Source organism: Manis pentadactyla, chromosome 10 (assembly GCF_030020395.1).
Source record: "Manis pentadactyla isolate mManPen7 chromosome 10, mManPen7.hap1, whole genome shotgun sequence".
NCBI classification, from domain to species: domain Eukaryota; kingdom Metazoa; phylum Chordata; class Mammalia; order Pholidota; family Manidae; genus Manis; species Manis pentadactyla.
The window spans coordinates 63,854,961-63,880,338 of NC_080028.1; the positions used below are offsets into that span (position 1 = coordinate 63,854,961).

Here is a 25,378-nt window from a genome sequence, read left to right on the forward strand (position 1 = left end):
TCCCTTGCCCACTTTATGATTCTTGGGCTTTTTTAACTGCTTGGTCCAAATCAATTCTGTTAACTCATCGTGACCTGCTCATCATGGACTATACGGATGGCTGCCTAATCAAAACCTACATACCCACATCCTTAATTTCTGCCAAAGATTCCAAACCAATTTACCAAACAAATTTTCCAAACCAAATTTGTGTCACGCTTATCTCAGGATACGATAGGGAGATAACTCACTTTGAGCATCCAATATCTATTAGACACTGATAAACACTGCACAAATCCAATTTAATTTGCATGAACAGCCGTATAAGATGTACTTTCATTGATCACTCTTGGATTACAGAAATGGAGGCTGGTAAAGAACATATTCTCAAACACAGTAAGTAAATGGCAGATCCAAGATTTAAACTTGGGTGTATCCAAAATGAATGCCCTATTTTTGTGCAGTATAATTTTATTTAAATTAAAAAAATTGTAATCAATGGCACACATGCATATGGTTTCCACAAGACTTGTTTTGATGAGAAACTGTCTTTCCTCTTTCCCACCCTCCACCTGCCCATTCCTCCTTCTCAGAGGGCAAGACTTGACTTTCAGCTTAGGTCTCATTCCAAATTTTAAACTCATATCCAAATAGTTTTACACATCTTCACTTGGCCATTCTTACATGCAATATGTATAAAACCTAACTTAAAAATTTTTTCTCTTAAGTTGCTATTATTTATATGTGGTTTAGTTCAGTGTGACACTGTCATTTACTCAGTCCCCCAATTAGTAACTTGGGAGTTATTCTGGTACTTCTTTTTTCTTCCACTTCGAAGTAGAGATGTTGTCCTATGGATTTTACCCCTTAACGTCTCATTTTTTCATGGAATCCTTAGTGCTGTTGCCCTAATCCAGATCATCATCTCCTTTCTAGACTGTTTCGAGCCCTAAGTGATTTTATACCTTCACTCTTGAAATCCTCCAAGCTGCTACTTTTGCCTCACATAAGCCCTTTGAATTGTTCTCTTCCACCTACAGGATAAGGTGATAAAGTGCAAAGCCCACCGAATGGCCCTTCAAGATTGATTAGGACTTGGACCCTGGTTTCCCAATCAGCCTCATCTCTCACTGGGCACCTTTGCCCCAAACCCAGACTCCATTGTTGAGCAACAAGAGTTCTCTGTATACTACTGTTTCCTCTTCCTGGAATCACCTCCTTATTATCTCCAATTCCATTTTGATTAACAAACACAAACTCACTTAAATATTCAGCACAGGCAACACCTCCTAGAAGCCTCTCCTGAATTCTCTAAGGTAACATTAAGCCCTCTGTCCCTTGTGCTTCGAAAGTCTTCCGTAGATAAATTCTTATTTGCATGTGTTTCTTTCAGCTAGTCTGTAAGTCTTCCGTAGATAAATTCTTATTTGCATGTGTTTCTTTCAGCTAGTCTGTGACTCCTTGAGCATAGGCACTGTATTTCATTCATCTTTGCATGCCCTGGACTAAGTTTCAGTGCCTAACAGGAAATGAGTGTTTAAATCTTTGTTGAATTACTTATCTTCCCCAAACCTGTTTGAGCCGAAATAATCTATGTAGGTCTCTTGAGCCTTCTTTTGTTTCCTTGTTGGAATATTCAAGAAGCCATATAGTGTAATGATTGAGAGTATGGATTTGGGGGTCAGACTACCTGAATTTAAGTTCTGCCTCAGCCACTCTCTAATTGTATGAATCTTTGGCAAGTTACCTAAAATTTTTGTGCCTCAGTTTCCCCATTTGTAAAGTGGAAATAACAGTTTCTGCTTTGTAAGTGTTGTTGAGATGATGAATCATGTTTTTACCTTAAGTATAGAAGTTGACAAATAGCACATAGTACTATATTATCACAATTACTTCAATCTATTTAAACCTCATTTTCTTACTAGCTCATCAGAGCTGATTTTTAGAGGACATACAAGGCAAACAATATTGATAAAATTAGATCAAATAGTAATTATGTCCCCTCAATACTCTAGAGATAATTAAACTCTAGGTAATATTAGTTCATCCATTCCTGTTTTGAAACATCTTCATCTTGTTTCCTAGAGAGACAAGCAGTGCCAGCCCCAGGTTTTGTTTAGATTTGTAGTCAAACAAGCACATTGGTCAAGAGTCTTCCATCCTTCAGGAGGCTGGTAATGTTTTCCTGTAATGTGGTGAGTCATGACTTACAAAGTTTGAGTAGCTTTTAAGTACATCAGTTCATCTATGCATTTCCAGTTGCTGGTTTGATCTAGTTGTAAGTGGAGAGGAAACATTCCATCAATATCATGAAAGGAATGTGATATACAGGCATTTGGTTTCCTCTTCTCACTTAGGAAGATTCTAGAGTTAGTGTCTCAGCTCTTTATGTGGCAAAGTTGAAGTCACATTCCCTCTGAAATACAATCGCCTGAACAATACCGCATAGCGGCGTCACGGGACAGTGCCGTTTATGAAAACCATCACCCTCCAGCTGCCGTACACATGCTACGCACACAACACATCAGATCAGAAAAACCTACTAACAAAAGTCGGTTTAGGTCAGCAGTGCTCATCTTTCTCAAGTTATTTTCTCCTCTTCGAGAGAGAACACAAAACCTTTGAAAGGCCGAGGTTAACTTGCCAAGAGCGGGTTTGAGAGATGAGAGCTAGCGTCAGGGACGGATGTTTTCTTTTACAAATAACACCCCGTTTTGCATTGTTCACCTCCCACGTCCCAGCTGCTACTCGACCTATGAAACAAGCGGCACCACGAGCACAGATAACCCCAGGCTTCGGGTCTGTAATCTGACTGTGGCCATCGGCAGCCAGAAATGAGTTTCTTTCTAATCAGCTTTCCATCAGCCCCCAGTCACTCATATAAAGGAGCTTGGGGAGGGAGGATTCGCACTGCTCCGTCTCCGACGAGAGGGCTCTGGAAGCGCGGCCGCTCTCAGGCCCTTTCCTGGGCTCCGCCGGCGTCGCTGCGCCCCTCGAGCTCCCCCTACTGCGGAGAAAGAAGATTACATCGGGATCCATGCAGCCGGCAATGATGATGTTTTCCAGTAAATACTGGGCCAGGAGAGGGCTTTCCTTGGACTCAGCGGTGCCTGAAGAGCATCAGCTGCTTGGCAGCTTAACCGTGAGTACTGAGTAGCTGGCACTCTCTGGAGAGGGTAGCTACCGTCTCATCCTTGCCGTATGTGCACCTGGTGTAGAGTGAGCACGCACACCTCAGCGCCTTCCTCTATCACCCTATTACCGCCTTGCCCCCCATCTGCCTCCAGGCTTCCTTCGCTAAATTTCCTCTCTGCAAAGTTCCCAAGTAGAAAGGAAAGAAGTTGCTGAATTTCAAGAACAAGAGGTTGTATGAACCAATATCATTTCCACAACCAGAAAAAGTGTGCAGAATTTCAAAAAGCCATGTATTATGAGTAGGAACAGGGAGAGGAAATTAAATAGACTCCTACGGTTCCTGCAAGAAGGTTGTGCCTCCTATACCCACTTCCAGCTAGGAAGCCTAGTCTTTTTACACACACCAGTAGTATTTTCTGTTCTTGCCTATCGGTGCTGGGTATTAAGATGAAAGAAAGATCGGTTCCTTTCAGAAGTTTACCTGCCTTCCTCATCACTCCATTTTTTCAGTTTAATTTCTGGAATAATGAAAGCAATATACCACTTGTTCCATCATTTAAGGTGGCTTTTGTATTTATACACAGAATACAGAAAGTAGTATTTTGCAGAATTTTAGATTCTGATTTGAGGTAATAGTCGTGGGATTTAATAAAAAGGACAGGAAAAAAAATGTATTCAGAATTCCTAGTCATTAAAGAATTAAATGCTGTTTCATTCCTGTACTATGAAAGTTTATCAACCAATTACAATTTTGTCTGTTTCATAGAAAATCCTGTTTCAGTATTGTAGCTCTAAATATGTGCCAGAAGGTTGTATTGTTCTGATATATAATTACCACTCAAAATATTGAAAAGTAATCAGGGCAAATTTTGTAGAACTATTTAAATCAATTTGCAAAAATGAGACCAAAAACGTAAATAGATTTTCTAACATTTAAGTATCAGTATCACCAATATTTGGATGAGATGTTACACCGAGGAATTTGGAAGTCAGAATGAGCTGCTACAAGAAAAACAAAGAAAACTCAGAGTTACAGTTAGTGTGTGACACTTTCATATAAAAATGCTAGTTAAGTATAGATTTGCAAGTTATGTGGTGAGGAGGAGGCAGATGTTGAGAGTATGAAGACATTTGAGCTTTTGAGGACTAAACATACTGTCAAATGCCAGAATCTGAATAAGCTTCTTCTCTCTCTCAAGTCACAAATAATGAAATATTCATTTCTATGATACATAAATTTAGTAAGGCAATACTAACGTGAAAATAAAGCCAGTAATCAGGCAAAAACAATGGCGAGTGACTGTTCATCGGGTTCTATATCAAATGTACATTTGTTAGTTTCATGAGGAAGTAATAGATGGGTGCAATTGTGCTCTATCAGTATTTGCCTGGGAGAAAGTTCTCTTTTTGCCCATATCTTCATTGGCAAACAAAGAACACAAAACTCACTGTTAAGTGAGTTTCCAGCTTTTTCTGTATTTCTGACCATGTGACCTGGGTTTCAGGACTCTGTCATTTTTGTCCTTAGCCAATAGAACTACAAGTTATTAATTAGCCATATGTTATAGTATCTTGAATGGCTAATGAAGGATTCATCTTTTTTAATTTCTCAGATTTTACTCTGCTCCTAAAGAATAGCTACTTTCCTTCCTGCCTGCCCTCCTCTCTCCCTCTTTTCCTTCTTCCTTTTGTTTGCAGGTGAATTTTAACAGCAACTTTTCAGGTATCATCTGCCAACACAGATGACCTTAGTTGAATACACTCCTTTGAGCTGAACTTCTGCAGATAGATTCACATTGATGACATGGATCTAACTGCAGAAAGTAAGGTTATTAATTTCAGTGTATGTCCTAATGTAATTGAAACTAAAATTATTAACTTCAAACACTGGATGATATCTTAGAGCATTGGAAAATAGTGTTCCAGAGTGAATTAGGCCAATATTTCTGATTGATGGTCGTGAGGGACATGGCCACTTCTTGGGTTTGTGTCATTGCTGGGGCTTCAGCATATGAATGGAATGCTGAAAACACTGGTTCTAGAGAACTCTGGAATCCTAACTAATATTTGTGTGTGTGTGCTTCTACCTTCTTAAAGCTAAGTAAAGCTAACTCTGGCAAAAATGATGATAAAAAAGGCAACAAGGGAAACAGCAAAAGTGAAACTGCTCCAGAAAGTGGCAAGACGGCAGTTGTCTTCTCCTTGAAGAATGAAGTTGGTGGATTGGTGAAAGCTCTGAAACTCTTTCAGGTGAATGTGAAATATCATTACATAACTTTAAAAGTGACAGTGTGCCTGGTTACTAACCTCTCATCTGTTATGAAACATTACTGAATCAATATGTGGATGATGTGTTGAAAGGGTCAAAGAAACCAAACTTCGTGAGGCTCTATAAGGGGAGTTTGTCTGCCAGACAATGAAATACTCAGATTTGTGAATTGTGTTTGTATTAATTCAGCTAGTCTATTATTAATTCTGCAGGCTGTTGCCAGATGAGGAAGTCAGTAATTTAAAAATGTGAGCCTCACACCTGGAAATGCAAATGCAAAGGAGCCCGAGTATCTTTAAACATCAAAAGCCTGCAGCCTGATTGGATTTGTTAACATTTGAGTGGCACACATGTCCTAGGAGCACACTTATTGCATGAAATGGGACACCTGAGTGTAGGTGCTCGGTGTTCTCCGCAGCCTCCTTGTTTCATGAACTCAGTGTGTCTTTTGCACAAATGAGTCAGTCTCCTCATAAATGAGTGAGGCAGGGCTAGTTCTCTATTATGTAGAAATGCCTTTTAAGGAGGCCTGAGTCAGGGGACTGAATCCTCGAGAAAGAGACTGGGGGAGGGCGCGGTTAGAAAAGCCCAGAGAAGCTGTTTCCTTCTTGCCAGCGTGCACCTGACGGCTCCCGTTCCGCTCAGCCAGCACTCCGTCGCAGCCGCCGTCTGCCTCTGGGAGCCGGGAGACAGGGCGCCTTGCTCTGCGGCGCGCTCTGGGCGGCTGGCGCAGAGGAGTCTAAGACGGTCGGCAGTGCGGTCAGAGGATTCCGACCTGTGTTCTCCTGGCTTGGCTGATCACGAGCGGCTTCCTAGATTCAGTTTCTTCATTTCTGAAACAGCACTAGTAATTCCTCCCTAACCAGGTCGTGGTGATGGAATACTCCGCGTGAAAGTGCTTTGTAAAGTGTACGAGGCATTATTGTGATGCCTCTTTGATGACCATCAAGGGGGGATTAGCAGCCTGGCTTGGCAAATATTTCCTTGTTCTCTATTGACCTTGAAGAAAGGATCAGGCACCATAAACAGTGGTAATGGAAACCTGGGGAAATATTTTACTTATAATGATATCATCCACCGCTGTGTCTGTGCAGTGCCCAAAGGCAAACCAATTCAATTAGACAGCTGGGGGCAGTGGAAAAAATCCCCGCAGAAGGACCCAGCAGCTCAGAGTTTTCACTTGGCTATCAGCCAGTCGTGGGGTCTTAGTTAAACCGCGTAACTGTCTGGACCTCAGTTCCTTTGTCTAAAAAATATCCCATTCTGCTTTAACCAAAGGGCATTAAAAGCCCAAAGTGACACAAAGTGTGTGAAGATCCTTGAACACTGAACTTAACATTAATCTTACCTTTATTACCAGCCAATTTAGAAAATATGGCATTACTGCAAAGGTTAATAAAAACAGAAATAGAGCATTTGGTTTCCAGTCACAGGACTAGTTTCTTTATATAGAGGAGGATGCAGTTTGATTTTACCTGGCTCTGGCACTGACCTGCTTCTGTGCTGGAAATCCTGAGACCAGGCAGGATTTTATTAGGAATTGCGTTGGTAATCAGAGTACACCCTGTGGAGTGGAGTGCTGGGGGAGTTATCTGCTTGTTTGGGGGTGGGTTAGGGTGGAGAGGAGAACTTAAGTTTTCATGTAACTCAGGGCAAAAGAAGACTACATCACTGGGGAAATTTAAACTTAATGTTTAAATATAAAATTGAATGTTTAATAAAAAATTACATGTTAAATATTAAATTGCTGCCCTCCTCAGACGCCTTATTGTAAGGAGACTTTCCCCCTGACATGCGCTGTGGGCTAATTTCACCACACGTGCCTACATGAAGCTGGCCCGGAGGGTGCTGAAAGGGAATGGGTACAAAGGGACCCCATTTGAGGTTGGATTATTGTCATTTGGCCTTCAGAGACACTTTCTTGGTTGCTCTTCTTGCTTCCTTATATATATATATATATATATTATTTTTTTGCTTTTTTTAATTAAAGTATCATTGATATACAATCTTATGTGGTTCATATATACAACACAGTGGTTCAACATTCACCCATATTATTATATCTTCACCCCCTCCAGTGTGGTCACTATCCATCAACATAGTAAGATGTTACAGAATCATTAACTGTATTGTCTGGGCTGCACTACATCCCTATGACCAACCTACATTGTGATTGCGAATTACTGTGCCCCTTTATCCCCTCCCCCCTCCCCCCATCTGGACCATCTCCTCCCCCTTGGTAACCACTAGTCCCTTCTCACTGTCTATGAGTCTACTGCCATTTTGTTCCTTCTGTTTTGCTTTGTTTTTATATTCCAGAAATAAGTGAAATCATTTGGTACTTGTCTTTCTCCACCTGGCTTATTGCACTGAGCCTAAAACCCTCTAGATCCATCCACGTTGTTGCAAATGGGAGGATCTGTTTTCTTTTTATGGCTGAATAATATTCCACTGTGTATATGTACCACATCTTTACCCATTCATCAACTGATGGACACTTACCTTGCTTCCTTATCTTTTCCTACAATGTGGGTGTCTTGCCAATGGGTTTCAGCTCTGGTCAAGTTCACTATGGACTCAATGTGATCAAAGAAATAACAGTAGAATGTTCTTGGGGTGAAAGGGTTATACCCAATTTTATTTCCATGGTGGCAGGTCAGTCACTAAAATCCCATTCACTCAGAGTGAGTCTGCATGCAGCAAGCCAGTCTCTACCTCTGGGCCTCTGTCCCCAGTGCTGCCCACACTCCAGCCTCTGCTTTGCTCTCCTGTAGCCTTGCAGCCATGCTACCGTGTCACCCAGAGCACTGGGTGGAGCTCTTTATATAGAATCAATAACAACATATTGTCTACATGTGTGCAGTGAGCTAGCCAATCAGGGCCAGGTAAGAATCCTGGCCACAGGAGCCTTCATTTTATCCACAGTGGGCTACACTTTGGCCCTTGTTTCCCAAACATCAGTCATTTTCCTACCACCTTCTCAGTTTTGCCTCCTTTGCCTGCCATTTGTACTACTCACTTATTTTTTTCAAAGATTATTTTATTATTAAACTTTAATTCATAGTGGGAACTTTATACCACTAGAAAACCAGGGGTTTGAGTTTTAGTTATGTTCTTTGGAAAAATAAGAAAATAAAAATATAAATGGGCATTATATGATAATAGGATAAGCTAACTTTCCCCCCAAATACTCATACACACCACTAGTGGGATGTGGACTGCTCTGAGAAATGATGGTGTTCATAATTATAATACATTTTGTAGGGCCTTTATATACCTTACTGCCTCCCCTCACCTTTTTTTAAATGAGATAGAAAAATCGACATACAGTCTCTATTCCTATTAATAGAGACACTAGTTGGACACATTTCCATGTTTCAATCAACCAAAGAGCAAGGATTCTCTCTCTTTTCCTCCCTCCTTTCTGGGCCCTTGGCACCTTGCTGCTGAAGCGTTGAACAGCAACAACCCGTGGCATCCCTTTTATTGTGCCCTCCAGGAGATTTAGAGATGTTGCTTATGTTCCACAGGAAAAACGTGTCAACATGGTTCATATTGAGTCCAGGAAATCCCGGCGAAGAAGTTCGGAGGTTGAAATCTTCGTGGACTGTGAGTGTGGCAAAACCGAATTCAATGAGCTCATTCAGTCGCTGAAATTTCAAACTACAATTGTGACGCTGAATCCGCCGGAGAACATTTGGACTGGAGAAGAAGGCAAGGCCAGGTTTTGCTTGTTGGGCGATTTTGCAATCTGACAAATGTGGCAAAGGGGAAAACACGACCTGTGAGCTAATGTTTTTGAACCTGCACTGTTTTCAACAGAGCTAGAGGATGTGCCTTGGTTCCCCCGGAAGATCTCTGAGTTAGACAGATGCTCTCACAGAGTTCTCATGTATGGTTCTGAGCTTGATGCCGATCACCCAGTAAGTGTCCTGTGAAACCCATTCCGCACGTGCTCGTCCAGCTCCGCCCATGTGCCGGCCAGTGTGCCCTGTTCTGTGCTGCAGTTCTTCATTGTAGAGCAATTTAATATTTATCCACAATATGGACAGCAGACTTCTGAATGATAAAACTTCTCTGTGCATACGCGTTGGCTTGAAGCAGGTTAGAAGGATGGCATTTCTGCATAGCATTTATTTTTAAAAGGGTTGGATAGAGGAGGAGATTCTAAACCTTGGAGAATATTTCTACAGAATTAGCCTGAAATATATGCTCAGATAGTGATCCTTGCAAAAAAGGATGAACTGAAATTGATCACCCCTTTGAAAAATTAGGGAGGACTAGGCATTATGGGGCTCAGTGAGAGAATAAAATTCCCTTTGCTCTTTTCTTCGACTGGAGGTAGTTAGAAGTAGAGTAATGTGATGGACTTTAGCCTCAACGGAAAGGCATAGGGCTTTAGAATAAGGCTGTGATGGAAGACACATTTCTTCCTACACCTGCCCTGAGTCTATTTACCGCCATCTCTCTTTTACTTCAATAAAAATGACTGCCTTTAAAGAAATATGATACGTAGGTTAGCATTCCCATTATTTCCTCCCTCCCTCTTTACATCAGTTTTTATTTAACACAAGAGACCTGGAATTTCTTTATGGTCAGAATGAAGTATGGTTAATAGTCTGGGAGAAGTAAGCAGTGTACTTGTTCATTACAGCATCCCCTCTCCCGGCCACCCCCATACCCCTTGTCTAAAAATGGGCAAGTAAAAAGGTGAGACCCAAGTGGATGGGTCACAATCATTGGAGGGATTTCTGGTCTGAGGATAACGGTTTAGATACTTTATTTAAATGGAGGAAATCTGGAAATCTGATAGTGTGATTACACTCTGTGCTATGGTTTTCTGAGTGTGGTCCCTGACCTGCTGCAGCAGCGTCACCTGGGAGCTGTTTCAACAGGCCCATACCTAAGGCTGGGAACCACTGCTTTAAAGGAAACGATGACTACTTCAGTAAGAGGGACATGTCCAATCAATCAGTCATGTGGCATAATATACCAATTCAAACCAGTTCATAACACACTATTCAAACAAATGGTCAAACAGACAGCATTATTTAAAAAAAACAGAATCCACTAAAAGACATTCTGTTATATTTGCCAGCATAGCCTAGAATTTTAGAATAATGTACACTCATTCACATATAAGGCCCCTGAACATTAGGGAAACACTCGAAAGTGCCTTTAGTAATCATCCATTTGTTATCTTCCCCTTCCCCACCTCCAGAGGAGTCAGAATTAGCCCAGAAGCCTGATTTAAGAGTTCAGCAGTAATGGAACTACCCAGACACCAGCTGTTAACGTGCAGGATGACCTTGGGCAAGTCCCTCTACCTGTGCATCTCAAATTCTTTATGTAAAAAGTGGAAATAAAATTCTTATTGTCCTCAAAGGGACATTTGAAAAGCCTAGTTAATAAAACAACTGGAAAGCATTTTGGCAAGAGTAAATGCTTACTTCCAGGAATGGAAATGCTGTACTAAATCATCCAGATCAATGCCTGGACAGTAAAAGATTTCTCCCTAACCTCCTCTTTCCAAATGGTCCCCTTAGTCTAGTTAGGAAATCACTCAACCTGGAGAATGGGGGTCAGTCATTTTAATGGGACAACCACAGGAATCACTGACCTTGATGTGAAAAACTTGATTCTGACCCCCAGCATAAATTTTCCTGTGCTTAATTTTTGTTCTGTTACTCCTAATTACGCCCACTTTATGTTACCTTCTCCTACTTTCTGTGCAGCCACTTGCAATAATTGCAAGTACTTAGGAATCTCCTACGTCACAGGTAGTTTTTTAGACCACATCTATTTGTTCTTTAAGCACACCAAATCTTTGTTTAAGCAAAATTTGGTATTGGTAGGTAAATTGGTGTTTTTTATAAGCTATTATTTGATGAGGATGGATAAATTTGTCTAAGGGCTTTCCATGCTTCGGAATAATCCCAGTCCTGAGACGAATTATTGTGTTAGGATGGCTCTGAAGGGGCTTGGAATGTAAGTCAGGTTGCTGAAGCTCCCTAGAAAGGGTTAAATATCTAGCTAGACCAGTGCCTCTCAAAGTTTAAAGGCCAAGCAAATCACCTGGAGCATCTTTACAAAATGCAGAGGGCAGGCCTGAGATTCTGCGTTTCTTGTGAGCTCCAGTTTACACTGGAGGTCTGGGAAACCACACTGTGAGCAGCAAGGATCTAGCCTGGGAGGGTCTTTCAAAGTCAGGTTCAAGGTCTGCCCATAAGCTGCTTGTTAAAATGCAACCTAGAGGCTCTCCCAAAGTCTATCTCCCGAAGTCTGTTGTATGGGAACTATCATGGCTGGACCCTGGACTTTGCATTTAAAAGGATTTGCCAAATGTCCTAGGTAAGGGATTCTCAGCTCTTATTTTCCATTCAAATCATCTGTGGGGAATTAAAAACAAAACTAAGGGTCTCACCTCAGAGTGCTTAAATCAGAACCTCTGGGAATGTGCCTAGGTTTGGAATATTATTTAAAGCTCCCAGATGATTGTAATATTCCACTAAGGTTGAGCTATTTGGGATGACTACTTGAGTGCTGACATAACACGTAACTGAGCACTTCAGAGTGCGGGCTGAGTCTTCAGTTCTTGATGTGAACTGAGAGAGGAAGGGTCGGTGTGCAGCAGATCCTCTCTGGGCCTTAGGGTTGCCAGATTTAGCAAGTAAATATATTGGATGCCCAGTTAAATTTGAATTTCAGACAAATAAGGAAAAATCTTTTAGTATCAATATGCCCCAAATATTGCATGAGCATCCTCTATTTTATCTGACAGCCTTATCCCTGGCTTCAGTCCAGAACAGATAGCCAAGGAAGGCCGTGTCTCTGCAATCACTAGTGTAGCTTGCATCCTGTTGTAATTTGCCAGGCCTGGGTTCAATCCTGGAAGCTCTGGATCGTCCACAACATTTGCATAATCACTGCCAAACTAGCCTAATGAGGCATGATGAGTAAATCACTCTCTTGCATGCCTGGAAAATGTGCAGGTGTTTGCTGAGGAGAGACCGTTGAGAGTCTTCTGGAAGCCCGGTAGATTGTGATGTCTGTAGGGTGGTGTCTGGTTTGGCAGGAACAGGGGAACAGATGTGGAGCTTTCACATGACTCTTCTCCTTTTGTCACAGCCTGCTTTCTTTCTGAGTAATTAGGGTGCTGGGAACTCTTCAGATTTACCACCCCAGGTCAGGTGATATTACTAGTGAGTGTTGAAATGTACTTTCTAGCATGACCATATCTACCCTCCAAAGCAGGGGACCCTTTTTTAGGTCACAGACCCATTTGTGAATGTGGTAACTATGGTTACAACATCATGTATACACACATTTTCAGGCTTCGCAAGCTTGCCTGTGGATGCCAGTCAAAAAACCCCAAACTCATAGCATCAGAAAGAAAGTGCTAGCTTTGAGGGAGGGGGTATTTCATCCTGAAGGGTGTCTGGGTGATCTCACACACTTTCTGCATCGCCCTCTATTAGTAACTCTCTTTTGAGGCAAAGGCTGTAGGCAATGGAGATGCTTCACATCAGTGGGGCAGACAGTCCTGTGAAGATTTCTGGCCTCAAGACCAGTTCCCCTTCAGGCATATGAAAGCAGAGAATGATTTTCCATGAATTTGAGATTTTTCTTAAACAGCCCACCTTGCAGAAGTGTCTGAGCAGCAGCAGAGGTGGTCTGTGCCTCTGTGGGCCTGTCCCAGCTTTCCACTCCAAGCTCATGATCTCAGCAGCCTGTGTTCTTGTCTGGCCTCCATTCTCAGAGTGGCTGCTGCCTCCTGGTTATCCTTTGAGGGTGCAGGGATAACATAGGTAAGAAGTTAAATTGAAACGAATCCTTCTGGGCTTCCAGCAGTTTGAAGAGACAATCCTGGAAAGAACTGATTGAAAGTACCTGAAAGAAAGGAAAATGGAAAGTCCACTGACAAGAGGAGAGGTTCTTGGTTAAACCAGGAAGTTCCCTCAGAAGGATTCCACTTGACTGAAGAATGACAGACAGGAGGTGTAATTTCCCAAGTGCATGATGATGGATACAAGTCTTGAAGTTGCTAAAGACCAATTAAAATCATAGGCACTCAGAGTGGAATGGAGCTAACCTGCCATCCAGTGCATGAATCCCTTATAATCTATTTTGCATTGTGTGGCTATACTCATAAAATGCAGCAAAACCTCTTTAATTCACGCTAATTTGGGAATTTGATGATCATTTTGAATGATAGAATTTTTGATACATTTATTGGCTATTTACTCAAAGCAATTATATTTAGGCTAGCTTACTGAATAGCCATGTTAAAGGGGCCTGTTTTAATGAACAGGATAAGATCCATTTGTGATTAAGATCAATTACGTGTAGATGATACTGTAAAACCAAAGGATATTGTTCACTTCAGCCTGAATTCCCACACATCCCAAATTAGTATAGCCTAAGTTTAATGAGGTTTTACTGTAAGCACAATTCGCTTCAGCCTGTCATCAAGATGGTCCTCCAAGGATAAAATTTACATCTCAATAAACACCAGAGTAGTTTTCTTTTAGGCCTTCTGTAACTAATTTTTTGGCACTCTGTTAAATAACTTAATCTCTTTTATGTTTAAGGGATTTAAGGACAATGTCTATCGGCAGAGAAGAAAGTATTTTGTGGATGTGGCAATGGGTTATAAATAGTAAGTACCTCTATGACTTCCGTGTGACTTGTCACTGGCTAATTGGGAAAAAAACGCATGCTGTGTTAAACAGACCTGCCTTTTCTTCACTTTAACTTTTGCAAAAGACAGACAAGAACCATTTTAAACACTCACCAACTCCGTAGGCTTTAAATGCCAACACTGATGTTTGACATCCAGGTATAATTGTAAGATAATGAGACCTGTGGGCCACATGCCAAGTGGTACATGTTCACTATTGTGTTTGCAGCTCTACGAAGGCTGGAACCACGTTTTTGCACTCTGCAGGGTCTGGAGAGTGTGTTTTAATTTTACTTTTGACTTGACTTTTTAGTTAAACCTTTGGTGTCCAGCTTTCCCAGTGAAAGCAGAGGATCCAGCAAGAATGGCAAACAGGCTCATGCAAGCAGCCCAAATAGAAATTAATGTGTCTGCTTACCTGGAAAGGGAAACCTGTAAAATTGGAGGTTTTATGGAAGAGTTTCCTACCCAATCCCATCTCATGGTTGGGATGAAACTGGAGAACCTCAGGATTAGGGTAAGGCCTGTTCACAGTGCATGATGCTAAATGGCAGTGACAGGCTGTTTGGGACTGGCAGTAATGTAGTGTGTTGATTGCAGGTCATATCTAGAAATGGAGTGGATACTGGGCTCCTGTTTATTCTGTCATTTATCCTCTGTTATTCACTCTAATGAAACTTACAGACCATCATGGTGCTGTCTTCCCTTTGTCTGGTATGTGATCAACTACATGAACCCTGTCTACAGAACAAAATGTAAATCCATACCTGGTAGGACGGATTCTTCTTATTCTAGCTGAGACTAGGTGAGAAGCCTGACTGTCCTGTGGGGCAAGTTTTTTGGGGGGAGAATTTAGGACATTATGTGTGTTCTAGAGGGTTATCAGTGTTTGCTTTTCTCTTTTCTTTTCCTTTTTTTTTTTTTAAAGGAATGTTACATACAGGTGCTTAAAGCAAAGTGAGAGGACTCCGCATCATGCCTCTGGTGGGCCAGCATCTGCTCATTCCTGCCTTTCCCTGATGCTTTGGTACCCTTTCCTTCCTCCTATCCAGCCCAGGCGTCCCTTCTTTTTCTGTCTCCACCATTTCTATTTTCCTGAAAACCAGGATCAGTGGGCACATGCTTCTCCATATGTGTCCATTCGTGTCTTCTCTGTGCCAGGCAGCTTCTTGACCCTCTTTGGCCTGCCGTGACCTCCTACCCCTCACAGTGTCAGCGCACACAGGCTCATCCTGGTCCACATCCACCTCCCGCCCCTTTGTCCCTTCAGCACCACTGCTCGCCAGCCTTGTCCATCCGCGTCTCCCAGTCAGATTGCTGGGAGAGGGCTCTGATGGACTGAGCTCCTGTGTTTATATGTCGGGCTCTGGTACATGGTTGTGAGCCTCAGGACTGGTTCCCTCGGCACACAGGCCTCCCGGTGGAGTCGGAGCTGCCTGCGCCCGTGGGTCCTTGGAAGGGGTGTGGGCAGGACAGGCCTTTGAGGCATGACCTCCCCAGGGCCAGGTAAAAGCTCAGTGCTTGACAGAGCCTTCTTGGGTTTTAGATAAAACAAATGGGTAAAAACCTATTTTATATGTAGATGTTATATGTAATGTATTAAATATATATGAAAAACATATGTATGTATATATACATAGTTGTGTATGTAAGGGATTTTGATAGTATGGTGAAAAAGGGTCCAGCTCAAATGTCATTTATTTCTTCTTGCGAGAGCCCAGGAACTGGACACAGGGAAGCCATATTGTGGTGACACTGACAAAGTTGGTGTCTAAGAGTCAACTAGTTTCAAGGAGCATAGATCACAGGGAGATTTTTGGTTTAAAGAAAACATAAAGGGGAATAAAAGAGTGTCCAGTCAAAATGATGGAAGTCAGGGTTCTCAACAGTGTAAGCGTATGTGTGCATTTGCCACCTTCCCATAGCTCAAGAGGGAAGTGAGGTGTGGTGTCTGTGGAAAACAAAATTTAAAAATGGACATCAGAAATGGTGGAGATTTTATACAAAAGAGGGCTGGCCGGAGCTGGAGCATTCTGAGAGCTGGCTGTTTCCGGAGCTGGGGGGTGAAAAGGAGAATAAAGGGTGCCTGGGCTTGGGAGGAGGAAGGGAGGCACCAAAGCCCCCAGGGGCTGAGGGAAGCCACTTCATTTCACAGGGAGAAACTCAGGCAACTGGCAACACTCTCCCTGTTGTCCTGATACCAGAGAGGCCAAATTATTGCCTGAAGATTATTGCGTGGATGTGGAGTGAAAGCAAAGGGTGTTTAAGTAAGAGGGTTTGGAATCCAGAGGCATTTTAACCCTGCCCCCTAGGCAGTGCTGAGTCCAGACTGACTATGTAGAATAACAGCTTGGTTACAAGCTGGGGCGTTGTGGTCAGACAATGGGTCGAGTCCTGACTCCACTGCTTCCTAGCCGGGTGTCCACCTCACCATGCCTCAATTTCTTCCGGAAGTGTGTCTAGCGATGGGCCCCATGTCACAGGGTTGTAGTAAGGATTAGGAGATTAGGAGAAGAATACATGTGTGTGGCTGAGCACAGTGCCTGGAATATGGTTTGTGATCATAGGTGCCAGTCATTACATCTCCTGCTTCCCCTTTCCCATGGGCCATCTTCAGTTTTCCGTTGACCTATTGTTTGATTCTTTAGTTATGTGAACACCATTGTGTATGCCACACCTTAACAAATACTGTGGCTCTAGATTCATTGTCACTATAAATAACTCTTGGGAGAAAATTCCTTTAATTTCCCCTTTAAAGACTGTTGCATATACTCATGCTTTTTGTGCCAACCAACATCCATCTTTATGGGGACATTTCATAGAAAGCGGCCATATTCCTATTTGTGTATGTGTGGGAAGCTGCCGAAATACTGGTAACAGATCACCAAGTTGCCTTGGGTGCTTCTTTAAGTGGTCAGGGCAAGGAAGATGCCTGCCAGGTGTGGTTAAATCTGGGAAACGTGAACCAGGGACTTGGGAAAGGTAGAGAGAAAAGGATCATTCTTTAATGCCCTCAGGCCATCACTGCTGTGGCCTCTCTGAGTAGGAGTTTGAGGATGGATAAAGGGCCAGCCCTCGTGTGTGTGCACATGTGTGGCGCATGGTATCACAGGCACGCTGATGACTGGAGTTAAGTTCCTGTGATGAGGGTAGGTGGGCGGGGGGACCAATAAATCCCCAGTGGGCCTGAGTCATGTCTCATTTGCCATGTAGTAAGTATGATTTCCTCTTAGTGTCCAAAAGTAAAGATGCAATTTCTAGCTGAAAGAGGTGTTCAGTTAGTGCTGATGGCTTTCTGAGTGACCAAAGGAAAGACATGTCAATATAGTAATTACTTATGTTTGTTTGAATGGCTTTTGGCAGCATGTTATGATCTGATTTTTTCAAACCAAAGCTTGGAACCACTGGTCTGAGAAGCAGATATATTTGAAATTGGAGTGGTCCTAGAGAATCCAGTATGTGAGGTCCCTGAAAATATAGACTGGTGATAAAATTAGGGACCATTCTGACATGGGGGGGAACAATTCAAATCCCTGTTGATGCATTGTTAAGGCTTTCTGGACACTGAGAAGTAAGATAGAGGTGAAGATGGAATACAGATATTTTGGGGTTGTCTTTGGATCTGCAGGATGTAGTTGGGGGTGTCTACAGGTAAGCAGAAGGAAAATAAATGAAATACAGAATAATATATATTGAAACCATGGTTGAGAAGCCCTCTGGGGGATTTGTGTTGAATACTGTAGTTTCTGTGATAGTCTTGAAAGGATAAAGCAAGGGGAAAGAATCAACACAGCAGAGAAAAATGAAAAAATTCCACTTTCTGATGAAAAAACAGCAGGCTCAAGGTCTGTATTACCGTGAACTTGAAGGAGGAGAGGTAGCAGGAATGAATCAGCAGGTGCCACTCAGGCTAGTTTCTGATTGACAGCCCTGCAGAGAAACATGATTGATTACCCAGAGGCCCACCACCGCCTGCAGACAGGACCAAGCTGGTGGCCGCCAGCGCTGGGCAGCCCTAATTGCCTCACCAGTAATAGCAGAGGAAACACTCATTAATGCTAACATCATTCTCAGCAGAAGGACTGGATTGACAGGGCGCTGTTTCTAAAACCACGTGTGAGACAGGATGCAGATCGCACCCTGTCTCCTCCCACCCAAATAAAAGGAACTCTAGTATAAACAGAAAAAGAAGTACCCCGTGATTAGATGATGTGAAGTGGGTATAGCTGTGCAGTTCAGAGGAAATGGAAGTGCGTGGGGGGCAGACGGCATGCAGAGGAAGAGAAAATTACAAGTGTGATGTGGTCGCAGTTAGATTTGTCTGAAGTCATCCAACTTTCTGTCGCTGGCACCTTTGTATTTTAACCTTGGCATTCGCTTTGCTGCATTTCTGTGTGTTTCACGATTGCTGTATTGTTGGGGAAAAAAATCAGTAATACATTTTTTTTCAACTGACTAGAAATCAACACGTTTTTCTTTGGGGGCTATTACAACTATTATTCCTCAACAGTATGCATGCATATTTAATTTAGTTATATTTTTGGTGGGGGTGGTGGTCGTTATTTCAATCTGTCATGCTGTCTTGGAAAGAGGCTCTGAGCTCTGACTTTAATTGTGCCACTCTTGTTTTCTTAAATTGATTTAAAATATTCCCTTGATTGTGTTTTGTTATGAATGTACTTTCTCCTGCTTGAAATTAAGGTGGTACATGAACCTCATGTGCTTCTCATGAGGCCGATTCCTCTTCGATTTTCTTACTGTTTTAGTCCACAGAATCTGAACTATAAATAGGTAAATGCATCAGCAATGGACAAGCTAAACAAGGGAGTTTCAATCTGTCAGAATTTGCTTAAAGTTGGAAAGTCCCCTTATTTGCCAAGAAAACTCATTTGTTTTCAAATCTGAGGATCCAAGTGCTTCCTGAATATCGCTCAGCCTCAGTTTTCTCCTCTGTAAAATGGAGATAATAGTATCTCTTCTGCCTCTCTCCTAGCAGCATTTTATGGATTAAATAAATCCATGGAGCATTGCTGTACAATGTACTTTATTCTTATCTCTATCGAAAAAGTAATCAAAGAATCCAGACCAACTGACCACTTAAAGATTTGGGGTTGCTTTCTCCAGTTTTGCTTTTGATTTGAGAGACAATGTGCAGAGTGGTAAAGAGCATCAAAGTTGAAGACTGACTATTTGGAATGAATTCCAGCTTTACGACCCCACTCAGTCACCACTGAAAATTATTGGTTTTCTGTGCCTCAGTTTCCTTATCTGTACTGCAACTCTGAGAATTAAATGAGTTAATATATTAACAGCACTTAGAATACTACATAGGAAGTGCTAAATAAGTATTTGCTAATATTATTATAGTATTATTTGTCTCATTTCAGTTGATTCCTCCTTTTGGCTACCTTATTGCTCCCTGTATTTTTATTACCCTTTGGTTAACACTCTTCTTTATGTTCCTTGGCCAAGACTTTCTTTAAGCCCTGAATTTTGTCTGATGTTTATTGTATTAGTCATTTATTGCTGTGTAACAAATTTCCCTCTCTCCCCCAGTAGAACAGCTTAAAACAACCAACATTATATCAGAGTTTCTGTGGGTCAGGACTTAGGGAGCACCCAGTGGGTGGGTCTGGATGAGGGTCTCTCATGAGGTTGGGGTCAAAGTGTTAACCAGGGAAACAGTCACCTGAAGGCTCGACAGGGACTGCAAGATCTGTTTTCAATATACTCACTCACATGGCTGCTGTCAGGAGGCCACAGTTTCTTGCAACATGGGCCTCTCCACTGGACTGCCTGGGAGTTCTCAAGATATTGCAGCCGGCTCCCCACAAATCAAATGGTCCAAATAGAGCAAGGCAGGACCCACAGTGCCTTTTATGACATTGTCTCAGGAGTGCTGCCATACATACCATCACCCCAATGTACTCTATTGGTTTTATAGCCCAAACCTGATTCATTGTGAGAGGGAACTACCCACGGATGAAAACACCAAGAGGCAGTTGTCTTTGGGACTGTCTTGGAAGTTGGCTACCACATACATTTAACTTGTGTTTGATTTATTTCTTCAAGGCCTGCTCCAACTGCCCCAGCACTGTGGGTGCTCAGGTGTTATCTATAGAACGGCCTCATGAAAGCAGAGGTAGCAGAACATGTGGCAGAGTGCATGGGCTTTGAGTGCTAGGTTTGCATTTCCTGCTCAGCCCTGTCAGGCTCGGTGACCATGAGCGCTGACCTGGTCTGAGTCTCGGTGCCCTCATCTTACACTGGGCACAACAGCTTCCTTGTGTGGTTGGGAGGATCAGTGGTGATTAAAGGGCCCAGATGCTATCTGGCACAAACTGGTGTTGAATCTAGGATAGATAGGATTGTTTTTTTAACCACTTTTTTATATTAAGGTGTCATTGATATACAGTCTTCTGAAGGTTTCACATGAGCAATGTTGTGGTTACTAAATTCACCCATATTATCGAGTCCCCCCTTCAACACGCCATTGCAGTCACTGTCCATCAGCTTAGCCAGATACCACACAGTCACTTTTTGTCTTCTCTGTGCTACACTATTTTCCCCATGCCCTCCCCCATGTGTGCCAATAATAAGGCCCCTCAATCCCATTCTCCCTCCCTCCACTCTCCCTATGCTCCCCCACCCCTCTCCTTTGATAAATGCTAGTCCCTTCTTGGAGTCTGTGAGTCTGCTTCTGTTTTGTTCCTTCAGTTTTGCTTTGTTGTTACACTCCACAAATGAGGAAAATCATTTGGTACTTGTCTTTCTCTGCCTGGTTTATTTCACTGAGCATAACACTGTCTAGCTCCATCCACGTGGTTGCAAATGGTAAAATTTGTTTTCTTCTTATGGCTGAATTATATTCCATTGTATATATGTACCACCTCTTCTTTATCCATTCATCTACTGATGGACACTTAGGTTGCTTCTATATCTTGGCTACTGTAAATAGTGGTGTGATAAACATAGGGGTGCATATGTGTTTTTGAATCTGTTATCTTGTTTTCTTTGGATAAATTCCTAGGAGTGGAATTCCTGGGTCAAATGGTATTTCTATTCTTAGTTTTTGAGGAACCTCCATATTGCTTCCCACAATGGTTGAATTAATTTACATTCCCACCAACAGTGTAGGAGGCTTCCCCTTTCTCTGCATCCTTGCCAGCATTTGTTGTTCCTAGTCTTTCAGATGTTAGCCATCCTAACTAGTGTGAAGTGATATCTCATTGTGGTTTTAATTTGCATTTTCCTGATAATTAGCAATGTGGAGCATCTTTCCATTTGCCTGTTGTCCATCTGAATTTCTTCCTTGGAGAAGTGTTTGTTCATATCCGCTGCCCATTTTTTAATAGGGCTATTTGCTTTTTGGTTGTTGAGGAGTATGAGTTTTTTATATATTTTGGATGTTAACCCCTTGTCGGATATGTCATTTATGAATATATTTTCTCATACTGTAAGATGCCTTTTTGTTCTGCTGATCGTGTCCTTTGCTGTACAGAAGGTTTTTTTTTTTTTTTTAAATTATTTTTTATTGAAGGGTAGTTGATGCACAGTATTACATTACATTAGTTTCAAGTGTACAACACAGTGGTAGAACATTTATATACATAATTCTAGGTTCCAGCTATCACCCTACCAAGCTGTTACAATATCTTGACTATATTCCTTATGCTATACATTACATCCCGGTTACTTATTTATTTTACCATTGGAAGTCTGTCCTTTTTTTTTTTTTTTTTTTTTTTGTGAGGGCATCTCTCATATTTATTGATCAAATGGTTGTTAACGACAATAAAATTCTGTATAGGGGAGTCAATGCTCAATGCACAATCATTAATCCACCCCAAGCCTAATTTTCGTCAGTCTCCAATCTTCTGAGGCATAACAAACAAGTTCTTACATGTAGAACAAATTCTTACATAATGAATAAGTTACATGGTGAACAGTACAAGGGCAGTCATCACAGAAACTTTTGGTTTTGCCCATGCATTATGAACTCTAAACAGTCAGTTCAAATATGAATACTCATTTGGTTTTTATACTTGATTTATATGTGGATACCACATTTCTCTCTTTATTATTATTATTTTTAATAAAATGCTGAAGTGGTAGGTAGATACAAGATAAAGGTAGAAAACATAGTTTAGTGTTGTAAGAGAGCAAATGTAGATGATCAGGTGTGTGCCTGTAGACTATGTGTTAATCCAAGCTAGACCAGGGCAATAAAACATCCACGTATGCAGAAGATTTCTCTCAGAACAGGGGGGGTGAGGTTCTAAGCCTCACCTCTGTTGATCCCCAATTTCTCACCTGATGGCCCCCCTGCGACTGTGCCTGTCTTAGGTTGTTCCTCCCTTGAGGAATCTTACCCGTCTCTGGCTAACCAGTCATCTTCTGGGGCCATACAGGGAAATGTAGAGTTGGTAAGTGAGAGAGAAGCCTTATTGTTTGAAAAGGTTAGCTTTTTACTTCTTTGCATATTTATGCCCTGTGGCTTCTATGCCCAGCATTTGTCTTGAGGTATCTTTACCGCTTGGAGGAGTTATGATACTCGGTAAATTTGATATGAGGCACGAATTCTATTTAAGGGTTGTAATTAGGAAGGGAGAAGAGAAGCTATAGAAGTAGCAGGCGGAAGAAAACATGGGAAGATTGATTATTTCTTTGACAAATCTTCTTGTAGAGTAACTTCAGCGTATATAGGTTTTAAGCTACTACTTAAATTGCGCACACACATTAACATAATAGGAGTATAGTTACATAACCAAAGCATATCTGTAATTACCAGCCATCTCCAGTGAAACCAAGAAAACCATTAAGGCACCTTAGGCATTTGTGAAAACTTATCTATGATATGGTGGATATTGTCCAACTGAACTTGAACAGTCTGAGAGAAATCAGACAAATTAAAACAACCCATTCCTGGGGACTGTTCACATGCCATATGTTCTTTTAACAGTAAATAGTCTGTAGTTGTAAGAGTTTGGAGCGCTACAATTTGCACTTCTCCAAATTCTTGGTTGAGTTCCAACAGTATAGATCCAGTCAAATTTGTTGTTTTACTGTATGCACAGGCCAGCTTAGATATCTCCTTCCTCATTCCCATGGCAGGTCCAGGAACTGGTGGGATGAGTGCATCTACAGCTGTAGCAGTGCGTGGATCTTTGTTGGGGTTTTTTGATGATCATCTTCTGGCATGAGTCTTCCAGAGGGTGCAGATGTTGGAAGTTCTTTTTCATATCGTATCTTAGTTCATTTTCGGGGTAGCCCAATTAGGCTTTGATCCTCTGTATAAACACAAACAGACCCTTTGCCTACACTTTTATATGCCCTTTATACCCTTGTGTAGAACTCGTTGGAGGTTACCACACAGGAACTGCCCTTTTTTTTTTTTTTTTTGCTATCACTAATCTACACTTACATGACGAATATTATGTTTACTAGGCTCTCCCCTATACCAGGTCTCCCCTATAAACCCCTTTACAGTCACTGTCCATCAGCATAGCAAAATGTTGTAGAATCACTACTTGCCTTCTCTGTGTTGTACAGCCCTCCCTTTTCTCCTACCCCCCCATGTATGTTAATCTTAATACCCCCCTACTTCTCCCCCCCTTATCCCTCCCTACCCACCCATCCTCCCCAGTCCCTTTCCCTTTGGTACCTGTTAGTCCATTCTTGAGTTCTGTGATTCTGCTGCTGTTTTGTTCCTTCAGTTTTTCCTTTGTTCTTATATTCCACAGATAAGTGAAATCATTTGGTATTTCTCTTTCTCCGCTTGGCTTGTTTCACTGAGCATAATACCCTCCAGCTCCATCCATGTTGCTGCAAATGATTGGATTTGCCCTTTTCTTATGGCTGAGTAGTATTCCATTGTGTATATGTACCACATCTTCTTTATCCATTCATCTATTGATGGACATTTAGGTTGCTTCCAATTCTTGGCTATTGTAAATAGTGCTGCGATAAACATAGGGGTGCACTGATCTTTCTCATACTTGATTGCTGCATTCTTAGGGTAAATTCCTAGAAGTGCAATTCCTGGGTCAAGTGGTAGGTCTGTTTTGAGCATTTTGATGTACCTCCATACTGCTTTCCACAATGGTTGAACTAACTTACATTCCCACCAGCAGTGTAGGAGGGTTCCCCTTTCTCCACAGCCTCGCCAACATTTGTTGTTGTTTGTCTTTTGGATGGCAGCCATCCTTACTGGTGTGAGGTGATACCTCATTGTAGCTTTAATTTGCATTTCTCTGATAATTAGCGATGTGGAGCATCTTTTCATGTGTCTGTTGGCCATCTGTATTTCTTTTTTGGAGAACTGTCTGTTCAGTTCCTCTGCCCATTTTTTAATTGGGTTATTTGTTTTTTGTTTGTTGAGGCATGTGAGCTCCTTATATATTCTGGACGTCAAGCCTTTATCGGATGTGTCATTTTCAAATATATTCTCCCATACTGTAGGGATCCTTCTTGTTCTATTGATGGTGTCTTTTGCTGTACAGAAACTTTTCAGCTTAATATAGTCCCACTTACTCATTTTTGCTGTTGTTTTCCTTGCCCGGGGAGATATGTTCAAGAAGAGGTCACTCATGTTTATGTCTAAGAGGTTTTCGCCTATGTTTTCTTCCAGGAGTTTAATGGTTTCATGGCTTACATTCAGGTCTTTGATCCATTTTGAGTTTACTTTTGTATATGGGGTTAGACAATGGTCCAGTTTCATTCTCCTACATGTAGCTGTCCAGTTTTGCCAGCACCACCTGTTGAAGAGACTGTCATTTCGCCATTGTATGTCCATGTACAGAAGGTTTTTAGTTTGATGTAGTCCTATTTGTTCATTTTTGCTTTTGTTTCTCTTGCCCAAGGAGATGTGTTCAGAAAAAAGTTGCTCATGTTTATATTCAAGAGATTTTTGCCTATGTTTTCCTAAGAAACATGTTTTATGGATTCATGACTTACATTCAGATCTTTGATCCATTTTGAGTTTACTTTTGTGTATAGGGTTAGACAGTAATCCAGTTTCATTCTCTTACATATAGCTGTCCAATTTTGCCCACACCAATTGTTAAAGAGGCTGTTATTTCCCCACTGTATATCCATGGCTCCTTTGTTGTATATTAATTGACCATATATGCTTGGGTTTCTGTCTGGGATCTCTATTCTGTTCCATTGATCTATGGGTCTTTTTGTTCTGCCAGTACCAAGTTGTCTTGATTACTGTGGCTTTGTAATAGAGCTTGAAGTTGGGGAACATAATCCTTCCAGCTTTATTCTTCCTTCTCAGGATTGCTTTGGCTATTAAGGGCCTTTTGTGGTTC

General features: G+C 41.7%; 1 protein-coding gene across 1 annotated transcript in view; it reads left to right on the plus strand.

The window, feature by feature from the left end:
• Positions 1-2,764: 2,764 nt before the first annotated feature.
• Positions 2,765-25,378, plus strand: part of TPH2 (tryptophan hydroxylase 2) — a 110,496-nt gene continuing 87,882 nt past the window's right edge. Inside the window, exons 1-5 of the mRNA XM_036930817.2 lie at positions 2,765-3,121; positions 5,212-5,364; positions 8,914-9,097; positions 9,206-9,306; positions 13,975-14,042. Coding sequence (XP_036786712.1) covers positions 3,017-3,121; positions 5,212-5,364; positions 8,914-9,097; positions 9,206-9,306; positions 13,975-14,042 — 611 coding nt within the window. The 5' untranslated portion in view covers positions 2,765-3,016. The remainder of the gene's footprint in view (positions 3,122-5,211; positions 5,365-8,913; positions 9,098-9,205; positions 9,307-13,974; positions 14,043-25,378) is intronic.